The 22,736-nt window shown below is 37.4% G+C and overlaps 1 protein-coding gene across 1 annotated transcript; it reads right to left on the bottom strand.

The window, feature by feature from the left end:
- Positions 1–230: 230 nt before the first annotated feature.
- Positions 231–761, bottom strand: LOC138849194 (large ribosomal subunit protein eL21-like). Its single transcript, XM_070071570.1, has one exon. The coding sequence runs from the start codon at positions 715–717 to the stop codon at positions 235–237; it is 483 nt and encodes a 160-aa protein (XP_069927671.1). The 5' UTR covers positions 718–761; the 3' UTR covers positions 231–234.
- Between the last annotated feature and the right edge of the window lie 21,975 nt (positions 762–22,736).

The following is a 22,736-nucleotide window of genomic DNA, read 5'->3' on the forward strand; positions in this document are numbered from 1 at the left end:
TACGCTTTTTTTCTGCTATCATCCCCTTGTCAAGAATCAATACATCCTTTCCATATTCAGCCATCTTGGAATAGGAGATTCATTCATTTTCTTTGGTCTTGGAAACACATGGAAGTCCCCATATTTAAACCCAATGACAGCAGGCTGCTGTAACTCTCTAGCATCACATCCCTGTACAGGGTCCCCTGAGCATTTTTTTTTTCAATTAGGTCTTGTTTATTTATCTTACATTTATCATGCCATGAATTCATAAGGAATGGGTTCCAGCAACTCAGGCTCCTTTCCATTGGTTCTGACAAAGTGGGCTTCTCTGGGTGGAGCAGGCTGACGCTTTAGTTGAACCCAGGTACCCTTCTCTTTGGCTTCCTTCTTCTTCTGATCATTTTCCTTCACACGTTTCAAGAAGCTATCTCGGCTCTTAGAGTGCTTAATGTGTTCAATACGCACATTTATTCTCTTGGCAAAAATCTTGCCCTTCACTTGTTTGTTTACAACAATGCCAACAGCATGCTGGGTAACATTGTAGACTCTTCCAGTTTTTCCATGGTAACATTTATGGGGCATTCCTTTTTGAACAGTACCCATTCCCTTGATGTCCACAATGTCACCTTTCTTGTAAATGCGCATGTATGTGGCCAAAGGAACAACTCCATGTTTTCTGAAAGGCCTGGAGAACATGTACCGGGTACCTCGCCTCTTTCCCTTTGTGTTCGTCATCTTGGCGAATTACTGGAAGATGGCGGCTCCGGCCGAAAGGAAGCATCCTTCCACTCCTCTTGGGTGAAGTTCACAGCCTGGTCTTCAAATGATGCCAGTACTTGCTGTTTTGTTCCTGGTCTTTGCCTATAATAATCAAATAATCAACTAGTATGTTAAGGAAGATCGGTAGACATGTGTATGTATGAAGGAGAAGAAGAGACCCACAGCAGTATTTTGAAGTTCTTATGAGCCACCCAAGCACTGTTTATTGATATGTGACTAAAAATGTGCTTTCCAAAATATTCCAGCCCTATTGTAAGGCATGGAAATACGAGCAGCTCTGGCCAGTGAGATATAAAGGGAAATGAGGTACGTCACTTCTAGACTAAAGCCTCAGGAAGAGGCTGCATTTTCTAAAGGGTACAAGAATAATACTGTGGAATCTCTGTCAGCCAAAGTTGCTGAGTGATATTATGGTGCAGGGACCTGCATTGATATTCATGACATCCATAATCTAAATAAGAAATTACCCTCTGCTGTGTTAATTCATTGAAATTTGGGGAATGATATCTTATTATAGCCGTATATAGTCTAATAGGACTAATGATATTTGGAAAAAAATACTATCTATTCTTTTAATGTTCCCTAATGCTTATATTTATTAAAACACGGTGAATCTAATAGACTCATCCCTAGAAAGAAACATATATGTAAATTTCCCATGCAATTATGTATGTGTACATATATATACACACACATCCTCAGAAATGCATTATGACTTATTCTTTTTAATATTATTTACATGAAAGGAAGTTACAGAGAGAGACAAACAGACACAAAGAAACAGAAAGAGACAAAAGAGAGAGAGAGAGAATCTTCTATCTACTGGTTCACTGCCCAAGTTGAAGCCGGGTACCAGGAATTCCATCCAGGTCTCCCACAAGGGTTCAGGAGTCTAAGTACTTGGGCCATCTTCCACTGCATTATCTGGCACATTAGCAGGGAGCTGGACCAGAAGTGGATCAACCAGGAGTTGAACAGGCACTCATATAGTATGCCAGAATCACAGGCAATGGTTTAACCCACCGGTCCACCACACCAACCCCAGCATACTGAATTTTTGACAATGAATCTAACCTTTGGGAAAGGGCTACAATAGGATTTAGGTATGATGAGGACATTGTCTTTTGTTTTTAATGTGATGCAGCCCATGTTTCTCTCCCAACACCATCCAAGCAGGCTCCGGTCTTGATCACTGTGTTCCTTGTCATGTATGTCTCCTCCATAAAACCCTGTTAATTTCCTGTTGCCTGCAAAGGTTTTCCCCAGGTAGCCATATAATAGCCTCACCCACTTCCTTTGGCTTTCTGTTAGAATCAGGTTAAGAGAAAGGCAACTCCCCTCTTTATTAAATAGCAACCTCCTCACCACCAACCTTAACACTCCCATTCCCTGTATTCTGTGTTTTGTTTCTCTAACATTATTTGCCACAAAGAGATAATATATTCTGTTTTGTTTATCTTACTCTATGATTTTATACTCACTGCCTGGCCTGCAAGAGCCATCCATAAATATTCATCAAATAAACGGATGAGTGAATAGATGATATTTTTCCTAGAATTTTGGTTTCCAAGTGTTATCTGCTGACCTACTTTTTTTAGAGACTAAATTTCCTGATATTTTATAATAAATCCCCTTAATTATTTTCCTATCAAGAATGAAATATAGTTTTTTTAAGAGAAGATTTTTGGCTAATTGTATAATACTTTGATAGACTAGTGACTGTTAACACCAAATTTACCACGCCATATAATGCTTCCTTTATATTTCTCTTATTTTAAAATTAGGTCCTTATTAAATTAGGTTCTATTACTTCTAGTCTGAAACTACAGCAATACTCCAAAACTAGCCTTCTTTCTCTGATTAATCTTCCTAAAATTAAGTATTTCTAATACCAAGACAAATTGCCAATAGAATGAATAGGTGGTAGACAAAGTAGCTTTTGACTACTGAACATATTAAAAATACTGTTATTTAATTTGCCTACATTTTGACTGACTATTTAAACAATTAATTACAATAAAATATCTTTAAATAAATATCAGAATTTGTGGTGTAAAAATAGAATAACAGAACCATTTTATAAGAACCTGCCAGTTCATATTTCAAGATGTATGTTGAAAATTGTATGGCTTACTCATTTTTATGAATTTAAACTGCCCCTCAAGAAAAAAAAGAAGATATATTGAAATCCTAATTCCCAGTATCTCAGAATATGACATTTGGAAATAGAGTCTGCTATGGTTTGAATGCTTTTCCCCCTGTAAAACTCGATTGAACATGATTTGCCATGGTAACAGTACCTGGAAATGAGACTCTTAAAATGCTATTAAAGCCATGTGAGTTCTGCCCTTAAGAATGGACTGAAGTCATTATCATGAAGTCACTTCACAACCTTGTGCAAGCATGCACTTGCTCTTGCTATCTCTCTCTCTCCCGAACTTTTCCTTCCCTCTTCCTTACAGTGCCTTCTGCTGTCATAGTGATGTAGCACAAATCGCTGGCCACATGCTGGGTTCTTAATCTCGCACTTGCCAATCTCCAATCCAGTGAGGAAATAAATATCTGCTTCTTATGAATTACCAGTCTGAGGTATTCTGTTATAGTGGCACAAAATGGACTAAGCCAGGTCCTTACAAATTTTGTAAGTTAAAAGAAGTCACTCTGGAGTGTGGTAGGTCCCTAACCCAATTTGACTGGTGTTACTTTATGAATGTTACAGGCATTCAGCCTAGCAGGTAAGAAGCTGGCTAAGACTCCTTGGTCCCATACAGGAGTATTTAGGGTCAGCATCAGGCTCCAGCTTCTGACTCTAGCTTGCTGCTAATGCTGACCTTTGGAGGCAGTGGTGATGGCTCATGTAATTGTATAACTGTCACCCATGTGAAAGGGCTGGATTGAGTGCTTAGCTCCCAATATGGCCCCAGAGCAGTCCTGGCCATTGTGGGCATTTGGATAGTGGACCAACATATGGGACCCTTCTCCCCTCCCTTCCTTTCCCCTCCATTCTCCTCCCCTCCTCTCTCTCTCCTCTTACCTCTCCCCTGCTCTTGCCTCTTTTCCCTTCCCTTCCCTCCCCTACCCTACCCTTCCCTATCTCAAAAAAAAAAAAATAAATAAAAATTAAAGCAGAGAAGACATGAAGATACAGATATACAAGGAGAATATAATTTGATGATGAAGGCAGACACTGGAGATCTGTAATTGCAAGCCAAGAAAAACAAGAATTCCTTGCAAACCATCAGAGGATAGTAAGGGGCAGGGAAGGATTTCCATTTAGATTTCAGTAGAAGAACAGCCTTGAGGTCTTGATTTCAGACCTCTGATCTCCAGAACTGTTAAGGTAAGCATTTTTAGTTTACAGCCACCCATTGTACCACCTGTACCTGAAAGGTCCGTGCACAAGGCTTCAGGCAATTGCAGACTGACTGACAATATTCAGAAAAAAGAACTGCATCTGGACTGAACATGTACATATTTTCTTCTGTCCATTTACATAATGAATTATGTGATTAATCTAGAGATGATTTAAAGTATATGGGAGATTGTGTGTATCTTATATGAAAATACCCCAACATTTAATATAAGGCATCTATGGATTTTGGAACCAATGGCCTTGGATATTGAAGGACCATTGAAGTACCATTGTTTCATTGTAGCAATCCTTTTAAAAAAAATAACTAATACACTCTCCAAGCAGAACTGACATGTGGAAAAAAAATCATTGTCCATTTATTTGTAGTGCAGTCTCATATGGTAAAATAAATAAGAGCATAATAGTTAAACATTTTTCTAGAATTTGCCTGTATTGTTGAATGCAGTTTTGACACCAAAACTCATAAACAAATCCCACAAAATGATTCTGTGCTGGTATGAGGAAGTAAACATTAATGATGCTGATAGACATTTATTTACTTGTGTTTATAGGGAAAAAATTCTAAAGCAATTTGTTTCTTTGACATTTGTTCACAAAAGTCAGCATTATGAGTAGATTAAGTTTCTGTGTACCTGTGAGCGGGAGTTTCTAAGTTTGGACCTTTATGTTTCTGGATGAACATCTTTCTTCCATTATAAAAATATTATGGGCCGGCGCCGCGGCTCACTAGGCTAATCCTCCGCCTTGCAGTGCCGGCACACCGGGTTCTAGTCCCAGTTGGGGCGCTGGATTCTGTCCCAGTTGCCCCTCTTCCAGGCCAGCTCTCTGCTGTGGCCAGGGAGTGTAGTGGAGGATGGCCCGAGTCCTTGGGCCCTGCACCCCATGGGAGACCAGGAGACGCACTGGCTCCTGGCTTTGGATCAGTGAGGTGCGCTGGCCGCAGCGCGCCGGCCTCAGCGTGCCAGCCGCGGTGGCCATTGGAGGGTGAACCAACAGCAAAGGAAGGCCTTTCTCTCTCTCTCTCACTGTCCACTCTGCCTGTCAAAAAAAAAAAAATATTATGATCTAGGCATGGAAAACTCAATTTCAGAGCTCTGCCTGTAGCTTTTACTGATCTAAGCACACACAGGTAAATATTTAACACAATGGGATAGTCTTCCAAATGCTAAGTATACATTCTTCATCTTGCCTTTAAAACCTCTCTCTTCTTGTCGCTCCCCCTCTTCGTGGAGGAACGACACAGGACCCTGCGCTGTTCTTTCGTCTGCTCGCCCCTCCCCGGGTTTGCTGCTGGTTCTTCCCGGGTTGGCTACTATCCCCTCCACCTCCGTGGAAGGGCAGTTCCCCCTGGCCACATTCCCCACTTCCGCAGGGGAGCGGCACACCGCCGGCCGGCTCTCTCGGGGGCTGCACAGGTGTTCCCTCAGATGTTCCCCCCAGATGTTCCCGGTGCATGCCGTCTCTCTCCTCCTTTATAGTCCTCATCTGCCAATCCCAACTCGGCTGCCCACACGCCGAGCACGCTGCTCTCCTCCAATCAGGAGCAAGTCCTACAGTTTATTGGCTGAACTGGAGGCAGCTGTGTAAAAGCTGTTTTCTTCTCTCCCAGCGCCATATTGTGGGAGAGCAGATGCATAGAATAAGTCTTAATTCCAATAACTTAGTCTAGTCCGAGTTGCTCCCCACACTTCTTACCCCGCATGTAGGATCTCTGTCCTTAATGTGTTGTGCATTGAGATTTAATGCTATAGCGAGTACTCAAACAGTACTTTACACTTTGTGTTTCTGTGTGGGTGCAAACTGTTGAAATCTTTACTTAATCTATACTAAATTGATCTTCTGTATATAAAGATAATTGAAAATGTATCTTGATGTGAATGGAATGGGAGAGGGAGCGGGAGGTGGGAGGGTTGCAGGTAGGAGGGAAGTTATAGGGGGTGGAAGCCACTGTAATGCAAAAGCTGTATTTTGGAAATTTATATTTATTAAATAAAAGCTAAAAAATAAATAAAACCTATTTCTTGTTTTCCTAGATTATAGAGAAGTTCTGTCCAGTTATCTCAGAGCAGAGCTTGTACTTAATAGTCAAACAGTAAATATTTAGCCAATTGAAAATATTATATCTAATATTGAGTACAGAGTATATCTGTCTCAATGTGCTAAACACATTACGACATCATACATCCTTCTTATCTATAATAAACCATAGTAGAATTACATAGGTAGAGAAATATATAACTGTACTAGTGATTATATTTTTCCTCTCACTGTTAACATGAAATGGCCATCCCTTGTGCTGGTTACACTGGTTGCCCTAAAGTCTGCTTCCCGTCATTCCCTGCTTCTCTCAGTTCCTGGGGGTGCTGATCCCTGCAGACTGCATCTTCTGGGTCCCTTCTTGACTGGCTGCCCATGTGTTTTCCCAGTGGGAAGTACCTATTTTTTCCTTGCTGAGAGAGCAGCCTTTAATAGATGCTGAATTCTTAAATGATTACAGTTTCCATAGGAAGCCCTGCTCTCCATGGCTCTAACTTCATGCAGCTCTGATGATGGGCATTTCTTTCCCTTCTTGATTCAATCTTAGGTGAGGTAATAATGTCAGACTGTTATTACCTATGGGCACGGTGTTGTTGTTTTTCTTGGTGATGTTTTTCACATTTGTTTTTTATTAACAATGCATATAGTGCTGAAAAGGGGTTCTTTTTAAATAGTCCTCATTTGAACCATCTGTTTCCTGCCAAAACATATGACCTAAACATTCTTCACGGAAGTGACTTTGTTATATAAACTGAATTCCACATCATTATAATGTGTGTCAGATGTACCTCCTAGGTTAACCTCTGATCTTGATTTTGCTCATTTTCCACTTGCTCTTCAAATCCTACCAGGAAGCCCATAAGTGATTAGACTTAGTCAAAATAGCAAGCAGCTGTGAGTGTTTGGATGACTCAGTTAAAAAAAAAAATTCAAGTTCATTTAATTATGCAATGCTTGATTTAAACAATGCAGGCTATCTAATTTCAGCACACACAACCAAAGTCCTTTTATCACCCTCCTACACAGCTCCAAAATATTTTCTCCATTTACTTGGGATTGGAGTCTTCAGAAACAGTTCAGCCCAGTAAGTGTTAAATGTGAATCTTTAGGAAGCAAAATTTTTGACAAGCAGAGATTGTCCATACTATGGTTTTTGTAGTACATTCAAAATTGCATTAGGAAATTATTTCTGGGTCTGGAACTCAAATTATATTCAAGAGAGACACTTACATACTCCTACACTTTCAATTTAAGTTTTAAAGTATTTTTTGTACCCAATACATACTTTTAATCTTTTGTGGAAAAAGGCTTCTTGTGGGAGCAATTCTTCCTTTATGGATTCCCATCTGGGATGAAGATACTTGTCTTAATTGCATCAACCCATTACTATTCATTTCACTTTTAAAAAAACAAACCCTGTTTTGATATTTAATTAGCAGATATTTTTGATTGCATTCAATTGCAGAGAAAATGTTTCTTCTATCTTCCTTGATAACATAGGAATGTTTTCTTAATCCAATGTTTCTGTTCTTTAAATTTTGTAGACCTTTGTTTGGAAAGCATTTTAAAAACACAATTCAACATAATTACTATTCAACTGTTAATATTTTCAAAGGTAATTTTAATTTATGAAGCAGGATTAATTAAGTTCCTTGTGAGATTGATGGAAAAAGGCATGGGAACATTTTAAAAGGTGACAGAGTCTTTATGTTGACGGAATGTTGATCGTGCAGGTATATGCATTGCTTAGGGCAATAATATGAATTTGAGATTTGTATACCTTATTGTAAGCAATTTTATAATAAAATAAAATATTTTATTAATTTTCTACACATTAAATACTATACTTTAAGAAATTAAATTAATATTAACATAATTGCCAATATTACTGACATTTTATGAGCTAATTTTATGGAAAAATTTCTATTAATTATTAGAAGTCTCTGTTTTTATTTTAATTAATAAAAACTAAAAATCCACACCAAATCACAAAATGCCAGCATTTGAATACATATAATCACAGCAGGCATAAGTCAAATGTGTTTCTACATAAATATAATTTAAAAATGGATTCCACTAATCTACCTAAGTAGTCAGGTTAAAATAGCTGTACTATTTATACAGTCTTTTAGATTTATTTTTCCATTTTATATGTAAGATTTTCATAATCAGCATGAGCAAGGAAAAATAGGATCTTTTGAAGATAAAACATTTTTCTGTTTTAATGGAATATTGCAGCTAATAAGTTAGTCAGATGAGTCATAGGCAATTTTTTGGGTGATGTAAGATGTTTAATATGTACTGATAAGCTTTTTAACTGTGGGATGCTGTTTCCTGCTTAATATTTTTAGATCCAGAATATTCTCTCATAGATTGACTTATTATAAGCAAATACTTTATGGCAAACTACCTTAAGTAAAGGATTACACCATTCCTTACAGGATATTTAATTCTTGTTCTGCTTTCCAGATTTCTCAAGATCTGGTGATGTACTGATATTTTCCCTTATCGTGATCATGATTGATAAATAATCATTAGGATAAGAGAGTCATTCTTTCTCTGGTATTTTCACCAAGTCTTGGAGGCCTCCAGAAAATCTCTTGGACTCTGGAGATCTGCTACCCAATTCTTTTACAATTCAATAATCATCAGATTTCACCCTGGCTACTGCCTGCGTGGACTAGTGCTTTTTCAGTCAGAAATAACTCCAAGTCTTATCTAGTGTTGCTGACAAGAAGAACCCAGAGATGATTCCTTTTTCTCCTTCTCCCCAGTATCATTTCTCCAGTCTCCCAGGATATTGTTGACCAGTTTCCTTTCCAGAACCATGGCCACTCCGGCAGGAAATAACCATTGGATTTTCCTGTTTGTGGTTTACTAGTGCATTAAGATTGTATGGCCATGCCTGAGCACAGCAGTTTTTTTTAATAACATTTGTCTTATATGCATAAATGTTAGATAAATGGTATGAACAAGCATACCAAGTTCTGCATAATCTCCATACTAAACCAATGATACTCATGAAATTATAAAAAAAAATCAAGTCACTAGACAAAGCATGCCTGTGAACAGTAATAGATGTCAGGATCATGCTCATGAAAAAATGCTCCCTTTTTGACTCCCAGCATTTCATAAACGTAAATGAAAAATACTAAGGCAATATAAGTAGTGTTAAATATTTTATTTTTGGCCATTACTTTCTAAGGCACACAAGTTGAAAATGCTTTCATTTCAGAAAGCTACTTTGTGATAATTATATGCCATTACTTTTAATCTAAGTTTCTTGAGGGCTGTAGTTATTTCTTACTCATTTTAGTTACCCCTTCGACATAACATAGTGTCTTGTAAAGAGTAAGCAGTTGCCAACGGAATGAAATTAAATTAAACATAGTTGTTACTATTGCATCATTATTATTTGCAAATAATACATTTATAGTAATTTAACATTTTCAAATAACTTTTGCACTTAGTACCATTTTATTCATTCATTAATCAGTTCACCCAAAAATAATTAGAATTCAAATGCATAGGTAGTTTTAAGGACCTTGTACTCCACAGGAACACAAAATGGACACAGAGTAGATTCTGAGGGCTATAATAGAGCTCTTCAAAAAGCTCACAGAAAATGCATATTATGAAAAAATATTCTTGGGTTTCAATTTTGGAGGCATAAAAGCACTTTTAATTTTGCTTTTTTCCATGAGCTTTTTGCAGCTCCTCCATTCTGTATAGTCAATTATGACTTAGGGCATATGGCAAAGAACTGTAAGCAAGCTTCCCAAATAAAGGGAATAGTGTGATGCAATGGGTTAAGCTGTCATTTAAAATGCTGGCGTCCAATATCAGAGCATAGTTTGGGTGTTAGCGTCTCCTCTTCCAACCCAGCTACTTGCTAATATGCCTGGAAAAGCAGCAGATGATGGCTCAGCTACCTGGACCCCTGCCATGCAAATGGGAGACCAAGATGGAGTTCCTCTCGGCTTTGTCTTGACCCAGGTTTGACTGCTGCAGCCATCTGGAGTGAACCAGAAGATAGAAGATAATTCTGTCTGTCTGTCTGTCTCTCTCTCTCTGCGTGTGTGTGTGTGTGAGCTCTCTCTCACTGTACTTCCCAAAAAAAATTATTTATTTATCTGAAAGGCAGAAAGAGAGAGGAAGAATCTTTTGTCAGCTAGTTCACGCCCCAAATGACCAAATTGGCTGGGGCTGGGTCAGGCTGACTCTAGAAGCCAAGTGCTTCATTTAGGTCTGCCATAAGGGTGCTGGGGTCCAAGTACTAGGGCCAACTTCCACTGCTTTCCCAGGCACATTAGCAGGGAGTGAATCAGCGAGTATTTGAACCAGCATTGATATGGGATGCTGGCTTTGCAGATGGTGGCTTAATCTATTATGCCACAATCGTGTTATTATAAATCTTTTTTTTTAAATTTTATTTAAGGTATACAAGTTTCATGTATTTCATATATACATATTTAAGAACATAGAGATACTTCCTGCCCTACTCTCCCTCCTGCCCATGCTTGAACACTTCTTCCTCCTCCGTCTCCTATTCCTACCCTGAATTTTTACAAAGATCTATTTTCAGTATATTTTACACTCATAAGGATAACCATAAACTAAGTAAAGAGTTCAACAAATTGTATGAAGGAAAACACTGTACCTCAACATAGAGACAGGGAGTGTAAACAATCATTGAATCTCAAAATGTCCATTTAATTACAGTACATTACATTTTAGGTACTCTATTAGTTACCGTAGATCAGTGGAAACATATGTTCTCTGTCTTTTTGGGACTGGATTATTTCACAAAGTATAATGGTTTCCAGTTGCATCCATTTTGTTGCAAAAGAAAGCATTTCACTTTTTTTACAGCTGGGTAGTACTCCATAATATATGTATATATACCAAGATTTTTTTATCCAGTAATCAGTTGATGGACATTTGAGTGCGTTCTATGTCTTAGCTATTGTGAATTGAGTTGCTATAAACATGGAGTAGAGATAACTCTTTCATATGCTGACTTCTTTTTGTTTGAGTAAATTCACAGGAGTGGGATTGCTGAGTCATATGATAGGTCTATATTCAGATATCTAAGGTCTTACACAGTGGAAGCACCAATTTGCATCCACCCAACAGTGGATTAGGGCACCTTTCCCCCCCCCACACACACTCTCACCAACATTTGCTGTTTGTTGATTTCTGTATAAAAGCCACTCTAACTAGGGTGGGATGAAACCTCAGTGTGTTTTTTTAATTATTCAGTTCTTTTTCATTTATTTGAAAGAGTTACAGAGAGGCAGAGAGAGAGAGAGAGAGAGAGAGAGAGAGAATCATCCATCCCCTGATTCACTCTCCAGATGGCTGCAGTGGCGAGAGATGTGCCGATCCGAAGCCAGGAGCCAAGAGCTTCTTTTGGGTCTCCCACACGGATACAAGTGCCCAAGGACGTAAGCCAAATTCTACTGCTTTTCCAGGCCATAGCAGAGAGCTGGATCAGAAGTAGAGCAGGCAGGACTTTAACTGGTACCCATATGGGATGCTGGCACTGAAGGCGGCAGCTTTACCCACTACACCACAGCACCGGCGCACCGCGCTGATCCGATGGCAGGAGCCAGGAGCCAGGTGCTTTTCCTGGTCTCCCATGGGGTGCAGGGCCCAAGCACCTGGGCCATCCTCCACTGCACTCCCTGGCCACAGCAGAGAGCTGGCCTGGAAGAGGGGCAACCGGGACAGAATCCGGCGCCCCAACCGGGACTAGAACCTGGTGTGCCGGCACCGCTAGGCGGAGGATTAGCCTAGTGAGCCACGGCGCCGGCCCTCAGTGTGGTTTTGATTTGCATTTCCCTGATGGCTAATGATCCTGAGCATTTTTTTTCCCAGTGTCTGTTGCTCTTTTGAATTTCCTCTCTTGAAAAATGTCTGTTCAAATCCTTTGATCATTTCTTAATTGGATTGTTTGTTGGATTTATTGAGCTCTTTAAATATTCTAGATATTAAACCTTTCTAGGTTGCATATTTTACAAACATTTTCTCCCATTCTATTAGTTTTCTCTTACTTTGCTGAATATTTCCTTTACATTCCCATTTATCAATTTTGGTTTTGATTGCCTATGTTTCTGAGGTCTTTTCCAAGATTTCTTTGCCTATTCCAATGTCTTGCAAAGTTTCCCAATGTTCCTTAGTAATTTGATGGTATTGGGTTATATATTTAGGTCTTTGATTCATTTTGAGTGAATTTTTATATGTTAGGTGTCATTTTTCATCCTTCGCATATGGAGATCAGTTTTCCCAGCAATTGTTGTTGAGACTGTTTTTATCCCAAGGATTGATTTTAGCTCCTTTGTCAAAGATAAGTTGGTTGTAGATACATGATTTATTTTTGGAGTTTCTATTCTGTTCCATGGGCCTATACTTCTGTTTTGGTGCCACTACCAGGCTGCTTTGATGATAACTGCCCTATAGTACGTCTTGAAATCTTGTACTGTGGTTCTTGCTTTGTTTTTGTTATAAGTTTGGTTTAGCTATTCAGTATCTGTTGTGTTTCTGGATGTATATTAGCATAATTTTTTTCCTAGATCTGAGAACATCATTGGTGTTTTCCTTGGAATCACATAGAATCTGTAAAATGCTTATGATGCTATTGAGTCTTCAACGAACATGGAAGATTTTTGCCATTCAAACTTTATTCATTCTCCATACTGGCTGTATGTTTGTCATAAATTACCTTGATTTTCTTGAGGAATGTTCCTTCCATACCCAATTTACTTAATATTTTCATCATGAAAGGATATTTTATTTTACCAAATGCTTTCTCTATTGAGAAGGCCTCTATTGCCACTATTGAGATACTCATATGCGTTTTGTTCTTTAGTTCATTAATGTGATGTATCACATTTATTGATTTGCTAATTTTGAACCATCCCTTCATACCAGTAATAAATACCACTTGGTCCTGGTGAATGATCTTTATGATATGATGTTGGATTCGATTAGCTAGTGTTTTTGTTGAGGATTTTTGCATCTATATTCATCAGAGATACTGGTCTATAGTTCTCTTTCTCTGAGATATCTTTTATGGTTTAGGAATTAAGGTGGTGATGACCTTATAGAAGGAGTTTGGGAAGATTGTCTCCTTTGAAGTTGTTTTGAACAGATTGAGATGAATGGAATTAGTTCTTCTTTAAATATCGGATAAAATTCAGAATTGAAGTCATCCGTTCCTGGACTATTCTTTTTTTGGGAGGTTATTTATTACTGATTCAATATCCATCTTGGTTATTGGTCTATTTAAGTTTTCTGTGTCTTCATGACTCAGTTTTGGTAGATTATATGTATCTAGGAATCTCTCCATTTCTTCTAGGTTTCCCTGGTTGTTGGCATACAGCTCTTTGTAGTAATTCCTAATGACTCTCTTTATTTCTGTGGTGTCTATTGTACAATTTACCTTTTCATTTCTGATTTTATTGATTTGGGTCTTCTGCCTTTTTTTTTTTGGTTAATTGGGCCAATGGTGTGTCAATTTTGTTTATTTTTTTAAATTCCAGCTCTTAAATTTGCTGATATCTTGTATTTCTTTTTCATTTCAATTTTGTTTATTTATTTTCTAATTTTAATTATTTCTTCCCTCCTACTAATTAGGGGTTTTGTTTGTTTTTGTCTTTCTTGGTCCTGGAGATGCATTGATAGCTCATTTATTTGGTACTTTTCTTGTTTCTTTATGTAGGCACCAGTTGCTGTCAATTTCCCTCTTAACACTGCTTTTGCTGTATCCCATAAATTTTTATATGATGTATTGTCATCTTTATTCATTTCCAGAATTTATTTTTATTTCTCTTATGAGTTCTTCAATGACACATTGTTCATTCATGACCATGTTGTTCAGTCTCCATGTATTTTCATACATTCTAGAAATTCTTGTGTTGTTGATTTCCAGCTTCAATATATTGTGGTCAGAGAAGATGCATGGCATGATTTTTTGAATTTGCTAAGACTTGCTTTATGTCCTAGCATATGGCCTATCCTAGAGAAAGTTCCATACACTGAGGAGAAGAATATTTTTCTGCAACTGTGGGATGAAAGGTTTTGTAGATAAAAGTTAGGTCCATTTGGTCCATAGTGTAGATTAGCTCTGTTGTTTCTTTGTTGATTTGCTGTCTAGTTGATTCATCGTTGATGAAAGTGTGTTATTGAAGTCACCCCTTGCTATTGTATGGGAGTCTATATCTCCCTCAAGGTCCATTAACATTTCTTTAAAATAGCCAGGTTCCCTGTAATTGGGTGCCTATACATTTATTATAGTCACATCTTCCTGTTGAATTGATACATTAATTATTACACAGTACTCTTCTTTGTCTCTTTTAACAGTTTTTATATTAAAGTCTATTTTGTCTGTTATTAGAAAGACTAAATCAGCCCTTTTTTGCTTTCCATTAGCATGGAATATATTTTTCTATGCATTCACTTTCAGTCTGTCAGTATTTTTGTGGGTGTTTCTTGTAGGCAGCAATCAGATGGGTCTTGTTTTTTATCCATTCAGCCGGTCTGTATCTTTTAACTGGAGAGTTGAGGCCATTTACATTCAAGGTCGGCCCTGCCATTTTTCCATAAATATTCCTATTGTTTATTTTGGATTTCTTTTGTACTTTTACTGGGAAATTTATGCCTTCACATACATTCATAATGATGACATTCTTTCTGTGTCACTGTGTGTAGCACATCCTTAAGCATCTTTTATAAGGCTGGACAAGTTCAATCTCTGCTTGTTATGGGAGGTCGTTATTTTAGCTTCTTTCATAAATGAGAGCTTTGGAGGATACAGTGTTCTGGATTGACAGGTTTTTTTTCTCTTAAGGCTTGGAATAGTTCCTGCCATTTTCTCCTAGCCTGTAGGATTTCTGATGAGAAGTCTGCTGTGAGTCTAATTGGAGATCCTCTGAAAGTAATCTGCCATTTATCTTGTAACATTTTAGAATCTTTTTCTTTATGTTTTACTTTGAAAAGTTTGACTACCATTTGTTGTAGTGAAGATCTTTTCTAGTCGTGTTTATTAGGAGTTCTGTGTGTGTCCTGTACTTGGAAGTCCCTTTCTTTCTCCATATTGGAGAAGTTTTCTGTAATTATTTCACTGAATAGTCTTATAATCCATTCAATTTTTCTGTTCCTTCAGGAACTCCTCTAAGACCCATATATTTGATCATTTGATACTATCCCATTAATCTGAATCTGAACACTATTTTAACCAGCTGTCTGTTGGTACTCTGCCTAGGTGGTTAGAGCAAAAGATTCTGTGGTATTTTGGGAGGCTGGAGGCCCCTCCCATTCCTACGTGGGTACTAATTCCCTTTCAATCCCTCTAAATCTTTTTAAAAATGAAGAAAATCCTTCTGAATGAAGAGATACTCAAAGGGTGAGTTAGCCTTGAGAGAGGAAGCACAGGCTTCATGAATAAGATAGTACATGCCTGGGCCTTTAATAAAATTAGCTATTCAAAGAACTGTAGTAGATTTATATATTTCAATACCTTTAATCTAAAATGAACATAATAATACTTATATGGTGAAAATTGAATGAGGTGGTATATGTATAAGTGTTTGATAAAATCAATTAAGCAATGTATCTGTAATTTAGAATATGAGAAAAGACTAATTCAATATAATCAGATGCCAGACAATAAAAGAATGATCTAGTGAAAATTATACCACTTAGAAGTTTAAAGGGGCAATGGGAGAGAAATTTATCAGTACATTTAATTGGCATTCAACACATGTAGTAGGATTGGCAATAGAATGTTTGCATGGAGTGAGGGATACAGGAAAGAGAATTATATACATATTTTGATTGGCACAATATACAAAAAATGGTAATCAGGAATCCCCTAAAACAATCTCCTATTCCCTTCTCCACATTTTTTCTGGGGTATTATTTTCATATTAATTAAATTGAATTTATGTCTTTTCTCATAGAAGCCAATATTTCTTCCCTGCTTTGAGCTTCCACATGACTTGTTTGCCATTCATACAGATTCTTTCCTTCATTCCTACCCAACTTCATCTCAGCTTATCTATCATCTTTTCTGGTCTTGAAAGTTATCTATCATCTCTTCATATGTTGTGACTTCACTATCTCTTCCAGTTATAGCTTCTATTATAGGACACTGGAGAATTTTCATCATTTATGTGGTGATTTACTTACGGTTACTTTTCTTTCTAAAGTATAAACTATGGAAGTGAAGGAGGCATGTTACTTGTTAAAATGCTGTCACTACTACTTCCCCACTGCCTTCACAGTACTTAGCAATAATATGTCCTAATGAACATCTGTAGAATGACTGATTACTGACAGAAAAATGACCAGAGAAGTTGGTGATAAAGGCTGAAAAATTCAGATTTGTATCTATAAATTTTTAGGAGGCCATTGGAAATCCAGTGGAGAAAATTGTTAGGAAATTACATATTCAAATGTAGGAGTCTAGAAAAAGCTGTAAGTATGTAATTAACATATGCAATCCTCACTTTGCATGACATTTTGTTACCTACATTTTGCGCATATAGGAGATATGTGTACTTCCATGTTACCATACAATACAGAAGCTTGCTAAAGTATGCATCTGTTTGAATTAGCACCATGAAAAGCTAGGTCTATAGTTAATACTAATACCATGCACAGATACAGCTAAGATTGCAAAAGGACAAGGTGCGTAGTGGAATCTATCAGCACATAGTTTATACAATAAGGAAACTAAAGGGAACAGAATAAATGAGGTAAGAAAAAAGGAGAAGCCAGAAAAGGTAGAAAGAAACTCAGATTTTTTTCCCTTAGAAAAGTTAAAGGAAATGTTTTCTGTGGTTATGTCACTATGGACAGAATCAAGATATATGTGGGTAGAAGTTAGATTTCAAGTAGTTAGTGGAAATAAACTGAAAAAGAGAAAACTGGAGAGTGATTGCAAACAATGCAAGGAGTTGGGTTATTCAGTAATAGGAACGGGGATGACCTCTGAAAAGAAGAAAGGTTTTGTAGGGACATTTCATTTGGGGATTTGTTGGTTGCTTTAATGATTGATAAGATTTGACAGTACTTAAATAAAGGACTGTTTACTTTAGAAAGAAACGAGACAGTGAAAATAAAGAGGATAACACTAAAAAATAAGCTATCAAGCCATGAATAAAACATGGAAGAACTTTAACTGACTCTTACTAAATGAAAGAAGCCAGTCTGGAATGGAAACCTATTATATGACTCCAACCATGGGACTTTTTGACAAAGAAAAAAGTGCTGTCACAGGGAGAAGATCACTGGTTGATGGGGGGCAGCGTTAGAGAAGCGGTGAATAGATGGAGCTCAGGCAGTTTCGTGTCAGTTCATCTATACTTGATTTTACTACAATGGTGGCTGCATTTGTCAAAACCCATAAAATGTACAATATCAACAGTGAAACTCAATGTAGACTGTGCACTTTGGGTGATAATGATGGGTCAATATAGGTTCATCAGTTATAACAAGGTACCACATAGTAGGGGATGCTGATAGTGTGGGGGTGGCTACGCTTGTATGGAGACATGGACATCTCTGTATATTTTGTTTAATTTTGCTGTTTACATAAAATTGCTCTTTAAAATAGGTTATATTTTAAAAATCTAAAGATGATGACATATACAATGAAAGACATCATTTTCAGACTCAGGTCACTGAGCAATCAGGCAAGAGGGTACTGTAAGCACAGGCTGTTATTGACAAGAATGAGTTCATCTTTCTATTCTGGATTTTTTTAAAGTTTTTATTTAATGAATAAAAATTTCATATGTACACCTTTTAGGAATATAGTGGTTCTTCCCCCCATTCCGGCCTTCCTACCTCCACTACAATCATACCTTCTACTCCTCCTCCAATCATCTTTTTCATTAAGGTTTGTTTTTAATTGATTTTCTATACAGAAGACCAACTCTATACTAAGTAAAGATTTCAACAGTTTGCACCCACACAGACACACAAAGTATAAAGTACAAATTACAATTTGAAGACAAGTTTTACCATTAATTCTCATAGTACACCTCATTAAGGACAGAAGTCCTACATGGGGAGCAAGTGCACAGTGACTCCTGTTGTTGATTTAACAATTAACACTCTTATTTTTGATGTCAGTGAACACCCGAGGCTCTTTACATGAGTTGCCAAGGCTATGGAAGCCTTTTGAGTCCACAAATTCTGTCGGTATTTGGGAAGGGCCATATGCAGTGGAAGATCTCTCCTTTCAGTGAAAAGTACCTCCTTCTTTGATGGCCTCTTTTCACTGGAGTCTCACTCACAGAGATCCTTCTTGCAGAAGAGTTTTTGCCACTATGTCTTGACTTTCCATGCCTGAAATGCTCTCATGGGATTTTCAGCCAGATCTGAATGCCTTAGAGATTGATTCTGAGGAGAGAGTGCTGTTTAAGGCATTTGTCATTCTATGAGTCTGCTGTGTGAACTGCTTCCCATGTTTGAACTTTCTCTCCTTTTTAATTCTATCTATTGTTATTACCAGGCCCTTGGTCTTATTTATGTGATTCCTTTTGACACTTAATCCTAACTATTTGATCAATTCCACACTTAATATGATCACTTTATCATATAATATGGGATTAGTACCACCCAGCTTAATGGGAATTGGAGTCCCATGGCAGGTTTTTAGCTACACCGTTAGGGATAAGTCAGGGAATGTGTGCCATAATGTACAGCTCTCTCTCTTACTCATTCTTATTTTTAACTGGTACCTATTTCCAATTGACTTAATACATCTATGATTAATTCTATGTTAAGTAAAGGGTGCAACCAATGATAGCAATTAGAGAAACAAAGAATAAATAAAAAATAAAATGAAATAATAAACTGTTCCTCCACAGTTAGGACAAGGGCTGTTCAAGTAATTGCTCCTTGTAGTATCAGTTTCACTTCTACAGGTTACATTTCAGGTGCTCTGTTAGTCATCACAGATCAGGGAGAACATATGGTATTTGTCCTTTTGGGACTGGCTTATTTCACTAAGTATGATGTTTTCCAGATTCATCCATTTTGTTGCAAATGACTGGATTTCATTTTTTAACCTCTGTGTAGTATGCCATGAGTACATATCCCATAATTTATTTATCCAGCCTTTGGTTGACAGGCATTTACGTTGATTCCATGTATGAGAGGGATGGCTGGGTAGTATGGTAGGACTACATTCAGATTTCTGAGGTATCTCCAAACTGTATTCCATAGCGGTTTTACCAGTTTGTATTACTACGAACAGTGGATTAGGTTACCTTTTTCCCCACATCCTCACCAGCATTTGTTATCTGTTAATTTCTGTATGAAAGCCATTCTAACTGGGGTGAGATGAAATCTCATTGTGGTTTTGATTTGCATCTCCCTGATGGCTAGTGATCCTGATAATTTTTTCATGTGTCTTTAGGCCATTTGGATTTCCTCTTTTGAAAAAAAATGTCTGTTTAATTTCTTTGCCCACTTCTTGACTGGGTTGTTTGCTTTGCTGTTGTTGAATTTTTTGATCACTTTATATATTCTTGTTATTAATCCATTACCAGTTTCATGGTTTGCAAATAATTTCTCCCATCTTTTGTTTACCTCTTTACTGTTCTGTTTCTTTTGCTGAACAGAAGCTTCTCAATTTGATGTAATCCCATTTGTTAATCTTGATTTTTATTGCCTTTGCCTCTGGGGTCTTTTCCAGGAACTCTTTGCCTATGCCAATGTCTTGAAGGGTTTCCCCAGTGCTCTCTAGTAATTTGATGATATTGGGTCATAGATTTAGGTCTTTAATCCATTATGAACAGATTTTTTTTGTAAGTTAGGGGTCTTGCTTCATATTTCTGCATTTGGAAATTCAGTTTTCCAAGCACCATATGTTGAAGAGACTCTCCTTGTTCCAGGAAATGGTTTTATATCCTTGGTCAAGTATAAGTTGCTTGTAGATGCTTGGATTGATTTCTGGTGTTTCTGTTCTGTTCCATTCATTTATCCTTCTGTTTTTTGTACCAGTACCAGGCTGTTTTGATTATAACAACCTTGTAGTATGTCTTTAAATCTGGTATTGTGATGCCTCTGGCTTTGTTTTTGTTGTATAAGATTGTTTTGGCAATACAAGGTCTCTTGTGTTTCCAAATGAATTTCAGCATCATTTATTCTAGATCTGAAAAGAATGTTTTTTGGTATTTTGATTGGCAAATTATTTTCAGAAGAATGGACATTTTGATGATATTGATTCTTCCAATCCATGTACATGAAATTCTTTTCCATATTTTTGTGTCTTCTTCAATTTCTTTGTTTACAGTTTTGTAGTTGGCATCATAGATGCCTTTGACCTCCTTGGTGAAATTTATTCCAAGTTATTTTTTTTTTGTAGCTATTGGAATGGGACTGATTTTAGAAGTTCTTTCTCAGCCATTGCACTGTCTCTTTATACAAAGGTTGTTGTTTTTTTGTGTGTTGATTTTATATTCTATTTTACCAAATTCTTCTATGAGTTCCAGTGGTCTCCTAGTTGAGTCTTTTAGAACCCTATATATAATAATCATATCACCTGCAAATAAGGATAGTTTGACTTCATCCTTACCAATTTGAATGCCTTTGATTTCTTTTTCCTTCCCTGATAAAACTTTGAGGAATATATTGAGTAGCAGTGGTGAGAGTGGGCATCTTTGTCTGGTTCTGTATTTTAGTGGGAATGCTTCCAGCTTTTCCCCATTCAATAGGATTCTGGCTGTGGGTTTGTCATAAATTGCCTTGATTATGTTGAGACCAAAATTGCTTAGAGTTTTCATCATGAAAGGCTGTTGCATTTTATCAAATACTTTATCTGCATCTATTGAGATAGTCATATAGCTTTTGTTCTTCAATTTGTTAATATGATGTATCATGTTGATTGATTCACATGTTGAACCACCCCTGCATGCCAGGGATAAATCCCACTTGGTCCAGGTAAATGATCTTCCTGATGTGTTGTTGAATTGGATTGGCCAGAGTTTTGTTGAGGATTTTTGCATCTGTGTTCATCCGGGAAACTGGTCTGTAGTTTTCTTCCTCTGTTGGATCAATCTATCCGGATTTAGGAAATAAGGTGACGCTGGCTTCTTAGAAAGAATTTTCAAGGATTCCCTCCCTTTCAATTGTTTTGAATAGCTTCAGAAGAATTGGAGTTAATTCTTCAAACGTCTGGTAGAATTCAGCTGTGAAGCCATCTGGTTCTGGACTTTTCTTTGTTGGGAAGGCCTTTATTAATGATTCAATTCGCATCTTGTTTATGGGTCTGTTCAGGTTTTCTTTGTCTTCATGGCTCAATTTAGGTAGGTTGTATGTCTCCAGGAATCTGTTCATTTCTTCTAGGTATCCCAGTTTGATTGCATACAGCTCTTTGTAGTAATTTCTGATGATTCTTTTTCTTTCTGTGGTGTCTGCTGTTACATTTTCTTTTTCTTCTCTGATGAGAAGTCTCGGGTGGGTTTCCTTTGAATGCAATTTGTCCTTTCTCTGGTGCAAATTTTAGGATCTTTTCTTTTGTGTTATTGAGGAGAGCTTTGCCAATATGGGTCAAGGTGAGGCTCTTTTCTGGTCGTGTCTAGTGGGAGTTCTGTGTACTTCCTGAACTTGGAACGTCTCTTTCTTTCTCCAGAAGGGAGAAGTTATTTGCTATTATTTCATTAAGAAAGCCTTCTAATTCTTTCTCTGTTTCGATGCCTTCTGGAATTCCTAGGATCCATATGTTGGTTCATTTGATAGAATCTTGCAGATCTCCAACAATGTTTTTCAATTTCCTGATTTCTTCTTCTTGTGTTTGGTCTGACTGTGTCATTTCCAGAAATTTGTCTTCTACTTCTCATATTCTTTCTTCTGTTTAATTTATTCTATTATTGAGACTTTCCACTGTATTTTTATTTGCTCTTTAGGATTCTTCATATCTAGTATGTCATTCTGACTTTTCTTCAGTATCTCAACTTCTTGGGAACACTTTTCATTTAGATTATAAATTTGTTTCTGATTGATTCTAAGTAATCTGACTATTAATTTTCTGAATTCCATTTCTGGCATATCCTCAATCTCTTCTTCCACTTCTATTATTGAAGAGAAGATGTAGTGTTCCTTTCTGGGGCTCATACTGTCTTCCTTATTCTTATTAAAGTTTTTCAGCATTTCTGGTTCCTTTTAATATGTGTCTTGGTGCTTGTGGCAAGATTTCCCTCTGCTATGAGCTGCTATGTGTCTGTGCATTGCTAGTGGAAACATGCAGCCCTACATCTGTACGTCCTGCTCAATTCTGGATGTTGAAGGGCGGGGGGGAGGTCAGAGAGGAAAGCTCTGGTGCACTAAGCCCTGCCTACTTGGGCTGGGCTCTGATATGTGAAGCGAGCTAGGGATTTCACGTTTAGAACTTCTCCATTGTACAGCTTGTGTTGTAGTAGGGGGAACTTACTCTGAAATGTTGTGATCCATGTTTCTGGGTGGGGGGTGTGGTGAAGTGGCCCCCACAATTGATAGGCATGTGCACAAGAGTCAAATGAGGTAGCACTCTGTTTGTATTTGGAGATAT

This window comes from Oryctolagus cuniculus, chromosome 3 (genome assembly GCF_964237555.1).
Source record: "Oryctolagus cuniculus chromosome 3, mOryCun1.1, whole genome shotgun sequence".
Lineage (NCBI taxonomy): Eukaryota > Metazoa > Chordata > Mammalia > Lagomorpha > Leporidae > Oryctolagus > Oryctolagus cuniculus.

Bases quoted from the DNA above. Each gene is read 5' to 3' on its own strand.
- LOC138849194 (XM_070071570.1), bottom strand. From the start codon at position 717: ATGACGAACACAAAGGGAAAGAGGCGAGGTACCCGGTACATGTTCTCC.